Genomic DNA, 7,492 nt, shown 5'->3' with positions numbered 1-7,492 from the left:
TTGGTTAAAGGTCCAATGTGTAACATTTAGTAGACTCTGTTGTCAGAAATTGAGTATAATATTCAATATTCATAACATTCAATAGGTATGCTTTCATTTCATTATTATTCGTGTATATTCATCTGAATATAGGAATTGTTGTGTTTTTGTTACCTTAAAATGGGCCTTTTATATCTACAGACGTCGTGGGTCACTTCCATTGAGTCCGCTATGTTAAACTGCCATGTTTCTACAGTAGCCCAGAAGGGACAAACAAAACACTGGTTCTAGATAGGAGCGTCTGCGTTTTTTACATGTTTCATGTCCACAGTAGTTATTCCTTCGCACTTGGAAGGCAAGGGTGAAGCGAGGGAGTTGCTATGTGCAGTTACATTGCTAGATGCCACTAAATCCTACACACTGGACCTTTAAGATAAGATGAGTGGCTACAGTTAATAAAGAGTCGAGGGTTAAGTGCAGGTCTGTGACAGGAAATAAACATACCCATATACCAATCCAACCTCTGCACCCTTAATTTTATCTCATACGACATACAGTAAAGGGCACACTACTTTCTAAATTATCACTGAATGTGGCCTCTGGAGGTAAATTTATAAGATGCAGAATTGTCCAATATTTATATAACTGATAGGATACTGGGCCAGTTATTTACAAGCTTTATTAATGTTAATTAGTTCTTATTCCTTAGTTTTTCATGCTTTTGGATACAGAGTCAAGAAAGAATAAAAACTTGAACATGTAGAAACATAATGGATACAGATGCTTACATACAGCACTGAATGGTTTGAGTATGAAAAAGATTTAATCATATGCTACAGCCATGACAGATCGCTGTGAAATCTCTGTATAAAATCAGATATTTTGGACCACCATACGATCCTCAAACCTCAACGTTGAGAAAAGGAGAGAAGCATTTGTGCAATTTTACTATTAATGGAAAGTAGGAAAAATATGGAGCTGCAGATGGCTGGAAGATGCAGACAATATGGTCAGTCTGTTCTGCAGCAAAGTTCAGTTTTATTTCGCGGCAGTCTCGGTCAAGACTTTTAGCCACAACATGTAAAACACTCCTCCAATAACATTTGATAATAATAATAAAAGCTCCCTACAGTTTATAATGGAGCAGCCACGTATCCCACACGACTGCAGACTGCAGAACTGGTCAAACTGCAAGACAGCCATCTAAAATTTCCACTGATCATGTGAGGGCCAATTCGTTGAATGTTACCGTAATCAATCTAGCATTGTGGATGGAGGATGGAGGGATTATCTTTTGGAAGAATGGTGCCTTTACCAGGTGTTGACAATTATTGTCATCAATATTTCTTTAAATGAAAATTAGTTTCAGGATGTATTTGTTCTTGAAAGTCTGGTTCATTTTAAATTAAAAAATATATATAAATGAAGCCCTCAATATACTGTAGATCATGTGACACACTGAAGCATTAGACAGTCATTACAGTGTCAGTGTATCTCTATTTCTGCATGTGATTTTGCAGACTAATGACCTCTTTTTTGTATTCTTCCTAGTTAACAAACAGCTTAATCGCTATGAAGGAAACAAAGACATCTTTCACTTTTCCATTTTTTATTTTCATCATATCATACTCTCTACACTCATCAACTTGCTTCCTCTCCTGAGTCTACAATTTCCCTATCACCAAATTGCCTTAGAGTTGACAGGAATAATGTTGATGTCAGTCGCTTTACACTAAATCAAGGCATATTAGCTCCCACCCCTGTCTCACTCTCTTCTCATGCTTTTACTTCTCTCTCTGGCCTTTCATTGGAAACCATAATTAGTCCTTCATTAAGCCCTTGGAAATTGCGCTAATGGACTCTGCCATTCAGCCGACTTCATTTAAGCTGCAAATCAAGCGACAATGGTTGAGGACACGACTCTGTCATGACTTCATCTTGCAGGGGCTCAATTAAGGCTGGAGACGCGGCAGGAATCGAGGAGACCTCAGACCGTCTCTATGCACGTCTCCAATTCGAGTGCAGCAGAGAAAGAGAAAAAGGAGGAAGCAGAACGAAGTAGTGATGGATTGAAGTCGAGCCAATGTTTAGTGTCTCCTGAGGAAGGCACATCAGATCCACTCAAGCAGATAAAACAGAGCGCTAACATCTTTCAACCTTTTCGCTGAGGAACCACTACAAGTGTGGCCAGCGAGAGGCTGACCCCAGCATACAAACACAGCACATACGCAGTGCTGTCTAATGTGATGAACCACTGACAGTCTGGGAAGCATCACAGTTCAAATACAGGCCACAGAATATTTCTCCATGCTACAGTGCAGGCTAATGACATTCAGTTTTAATAAATCATGTTGCTTTGCTTTCTCTGCATCAGCATGCATCCCAGGCGGTTAAACCAAATTTTTGTTTTTTTTTCTTATTTGGCCTACATGGAATTATGTTTGTGCCTCGCTCCTGAGCATGGCATGAGACATTTTGAGCTCAGAAAAAGATTTTTTGCAAGCGTATAAATCACCGAATTATACAGAGCCCTGAGGTATCATTAAAAAAAATTAAATACTGCGCAAAATTTAATAATTTGTACTCTCAAATTAATAATTCTTCATTTAGCATAACTTATTATCTTCATGCCTGTCTTGTCTTGCTCACTACAGAGCATGGATGTAATAAGTTTTTTATTATTATCTTGGACTAAGATATATGAATATACATCTGGTAATAGCTGATAAACGTGTTATCTTTAAAATACCTTAAAAATAGATACTTGAAACAAACTGTTTCGCCAACATTTTTGTATTAAAAACAGCAGATGTTCTTTTTGAATGGAGTGAGTTTCACTGTATTACAGAGAGAACATTAACAGAGTGTTAAATTATGGGTTGTTTTTAGCCTTAATGTTGCTAGGCTGGAGAGTTTCTTAATGTCAGTTTAATGCGTTGTGCTGCCACAGATGAAATAAATTCCTGGCGAATGAGGTGAAAGCGTCTTTACTGCAAAAAACCGACCGGGCTTGGAATCATCTGTCAGGCAGCCAAGAATCACCAATATAACATTTTCATAAAGTTTCATAAAGGTGAGCTCAGAAAGAGTGTCTGAAAACTGTCCGACAGGAGAGTGTGTGATTCTGTGACTGCACTTCAAATGTACTCCGGCCACAATACTGTGGATTTACATTATGGCTTAATGGAAGTATTCCATCTTTCTTTTTCACTGACTAAGAGTATCTCAGGGAAACTTTCTCAACAAGACTAAAAAAAAAGCCTTTTTCCTATTTTTCCTATGTATTCCCATGTTCATTATGTTCAAATTAAACTATTCTTTGCAAAATGTTATTGATGTGCTTGTGCAAATTGTCTCACTGTATGCTCAGGATTTAGGCACAAAAGCCTATACTAAACTAGCAAAAATGTTAATGTTTATGTTAAATGGGATTCAAGTATTTAAAGATCCAGTGTGCAGTATTTAGTGACATCTAGTGCTGAAGTTGCAGATTGCAACCCACTAAATATCCCTCGCCTCACCCACCCCTTCCAAGTGTGTAGGAGAACTACAGTGGCCACGAAAAAGAAGGCCCTATCTAGAGCCAGTGTTTGGTTTGTCCATTCTGGGCTACCGTGGAAACATGGCAGACCCAGGGACCCACTCCTTCTGTAGATAAAAAGGTGATGCACGAAAACATACTTATGAATGTTATATCCCATTTCTGACCATAGATCCTCCTGAATGTTACACACTGGACCTTAAACTATCAACAGATTGAGAAAGAGATAAGATGGTGTGAGACTTACTGTCATTAGAACCTTGATTTTCATCCCAGGTACGAACATAATCATCCTGCAGAAACATGAAGAAAACAATCATTTTTTGGCAGCTGCAGAGAATCAGGAGCCACGTAATTCACGCTTGTAGGCCCGACTGCACAGTGTTGTTGATAACATAACATATTAACACTCTGCCATCTTCATGGAGACATGAAGTAGTTTACATTATCATTGCACACTGATTATAATGTGTACATTACTCTTTCAGCATGATAATTAGCCAAGTGAGTCACACAAAGACAGATGGGTATGTACAATGGCTGTACGTCTGTATGGAAATGAGCCCAACAACCCGATACCTATATGTGAGACATATGGGATCAGGGGTGAGCTTCCCTTTAAGTGCTCTGCCGTTTTCCCCTCTTAATTAGAACATAAATCGTTCTAATTAAAATGGGAAAGTTGAAGGATAAGAAAAAATAAAAATAACAGAGAGAAGATGGATGGAGAAGCAGAGATAAAGACACACAAAAAGACAAGCGAATGAGGAAGACATTGTACTAGAGGAGCATTGAAGAAAAACTGTAGAGAACTGACCTCTACCTCCTGGTGAAATGACAGCAAAAGGAGAGAAAAGAGTCAATATTAGTGAAGAAGGAAAGTGTAATTTTAGATACAGGGTATTAAGGTGCATTCGATTACATTGTATAGTCCAATATTCATTTTAAAGTTTTTATAACATTATTTTAACACTCAAAAACTCAGATTAGGTGCTTCATCAGGCTTCATGACTTTGTGGGTCAGATTTGATTGGCAGTGGCCTAGCATCAGAGTATATGTGACATCCCCTTTTTTCCAATCCTGTTCGATTAAAATCAGTGAGAAAAGCACCAAAACAAAACAGAAATGCAGAAATGAATGCTTAAAAATAACCAAAACTGTTTCAACTTGTCAGAAAATAACAAGTTGTTGTAGCAACCCATCGCTCATAGTAAGAAGCTGTTTAAGAAAATATGTTATCAGGGCCATTAATATTAAACAAATATAGCAAAAGTGAAGGAAAATCATACATTTACAATATGGATCTTTCTGACAAATTTTCTATTACCAAAACTGAAGGCATAAACTCCAAAATTGATGACAGTGTAAGGGCATGATTGTATTTTCTTCAAACATAATGGAATCCCACAGGAGACAGTACAAATGTAAACCTTTTTTGAACATATTGCTGTGTCTGAAATAATAAACATGAGTAATTTCAAGATATTTACAGTCAGCCACCCCACTCCCTCCTTAGCGATGACTTACTCTCTACTCACTGTAAACATTTACTGTACTGGAGGCGTGTGCCAAACAGCTCCCTGTAAAAGGTGATAAATCCTGACACAACACGTGAAATAAGCAGCCCTCATGAAAGCTGGGACCTTCTTCTTTGACCCTCACAGTTTTATTTCACAGAGGTAAATATTTTCATCACTGGTAAGGGCTACACTCGAGCGTTGAGATCCACCACACTGCGTCTCTGCTGCTTTGCTCATCCTCTCCTCGCTGCAGCGCTGAGCTCATTTTCCCTGCTCAATGACAGATAAATCACTTCCAGTAAACTGACTTGTGTCTGGACTCTAACTCAACACTCCAATTGAGCTTCATGAATGATTGTCGGTTATGTTGTTTAACCTTGTTGGGTCTGGTGGAGTCACACATTATCAGGGTAAGACCTCAAAGAGTTTACGACCTGGCCATTAATCAGACGCCTCCCATGTCTCTTTTATTGATGCCTCAGCTCCTGCATTATTTAGCAGCCTTTCTGTATTTGCGTTTCTGCCAGGCCCAATGAGGAAAGTGTCCTGCTGAGCTGACAGGACTGGAAATCAATGATTTCATAAAAGAGAGGCTGCAGAAAATGTATTCGGGGGAAAATAAATTCTCCTGAGTGTACAATGAAAGTGAGCATGAGACGCGGAGCGCGGTGACAAGTTTGGCACACAGCAGAGTTATATCACTCCAAAATATGACTCACAGACCAAAATTCTGAAGAAAAGACTGCCTTTTTTTTTTACACAGAAGTGATTAGAGGAAGTAAGCTAAGAGTTGAAAACACTCAGCTGTATCCAGAAGCTCTGTGATCTACCTGATAACATCAGAAAGATCTCCTTTTGTTAAACAGAGCGGGGAAGCTTACTCTCTGCATCAAACATGGCAGCCTGTTCACCCTGCTGCTGAGCTCCACAATGCTGATTGACAGATCACAATCCCTCACATCTGTGTGGGGAGGATCATGCCCCAATGAGCCTGTCCACTGTAAAATTGGGCTCAGCTCATGAGGAACTGCATAGTGTCACTAGAAATGTCTGTAAAAGACAGATATTGTGCTCGTTGGGTGGATTGGAAAAAAAAGAAGAACAAACAGGAAACCGGTTGATCGATGTATGTGCGTCTATCTGACATGTCGTGTGTGTGACTGACAGGTGTTTCTAGGTAAATGTCAGCTGTCAGATATGCTCTGTGTTCACTGTGGTTATCCTGAGGGGTTGGTTCACATTGACAGTGGAGTGTACCACTGCCTCATCAGTAACAAAGGACACAGTAATAACGCTCTCATGTGGAGATGTGTGCGGGCTCGTCTGCCGGATGAAGGTTTATACTTGACCTTTTCCTCACAATTAATGCTAATATCCGCCTTCAGTGGATACATCAAACCCACACAGAATGGCACTCTGTATCAAAAAAGCACTAGGGGTCATAAAATTCACGCAATAGCCAATTTCAGCCCACACAGACCCCAATCTCCAGTTTTCATGTATAACAGTGTTTCCATGGCCAAAAACCTTTTTACAAGTGAGGTGAAAAAGCCTCAGAGGTGCTGCAAAGCAGATACAAGCTTCGAAGGGAGGTCCCAGACCAGTACAACCTTCTGTATGTCTGTTGCTTGATGAAAAATAAACAGCCCACCCTCGCCAGAAAAACCGAGCAGAGGTTGGTTGTGGAAGCAGCTTATCACAACTCATATTTACGTCTACTGTTAGACCGTAACCTCTAGTAGCTGTAGTATTTATGATGGAAGCAAAGCAGGAAGTCAGGTAACGTAGTATGAAGAGTCAATGTAGGGAGTACATTGGGGTGGATGGACATGTCAGACAACTTTGACTTATACCCTTTATGTATGTTACATGACAACCATAATCTGTTTGTCTGTCTATGGTTTGTGTGTGGGTGCTTGTTGTGTTTTCGTGTTGTCTGGTGTTTTGTGTCACTCTCCTGGCAGTGCTTGAGGGGGCGTGCCTGTACCTGACTACTCACACACCTGGCTGAGGTCATCACCACACCTGCTCCTCATCAACTGTCTGCAGTATTTAAGGAGCAGCCACACATCCAGTCTCTGCTGGATTGTTGTAAGATAGTTATGCTACAGCCTTCCAGCCAGAAATTCGTACTTTGCAATCTTTAGCCGCTGTTTCTGCCTGCTGAGCCAATCTCTTGCTGTCTGTTTTTTGTCCCTCTGCTAACGTGTCTCTCTGCCTCAGAATCAGTCAAGTCCACTCAGCCTACGCTCCTCTAACCGGTGTGTGGATCCCCACCCCTCCAAGCTGCAAGACGACCACTCTCTGGATAACCCCACCTCTGGACTCCCACTCTCGCCTGCCCAGCTTCCCCTTTTTTCACGAACTCACTCTTTGTCAAATAAACTGTTAACACTCAAACTCTTGTTCCGATCTGCTTCTGGGTTCCCCTCAGAATCCTGACAGGTTAAG

The 7,492-nt window shown here is 40.3% G+C and overlaps 1 protein-coding gene across 1 annotated transcript in view; it reads right to left on the bottom strand.

Moving 5' to 3' along the window:
* The window catches only part of spock2 (SPARC (osteonectin), cwcv and kazal like domains proteoglycan 2), a gene marked incomplete at its 5' end in the record, with an annotated part of 15,158 nt that extends 11,345 nt beyond the window's left edge, over positions 1-3,813 (bottom strand). The window contains 1 exon segment of the mRNA XM_035663688.1: positions 3,768-3,813. Coding sequence (XP_035519581.1) covers positions 3,768-3,813 — 46 coding nt within the window.
* Between the last annotated feature and the right edge of the window lie 3,679 nt (positions 3,814-7,492).

Source organism: Morone saxatilis, unplaced genomic scaffold, assembly GCF_004916995.1.
Source record: "Morone saxatilis isolate NCDOM2014 unplaced genomic scaffold, NCSU_SB_2.0 Contig19, whole genome shotgun sequence".
Taxonomy (NCBI): domain Eukaryota; kingdom Metazoa; phylum Chordata; class Actinopteri; family Moronidae; genus Morone; species Morone saxatilis.
Note: the sequence above shows the minus strand (reverse complement) of the source record. Positions and strands in the feature narration are given on the sequence as shown.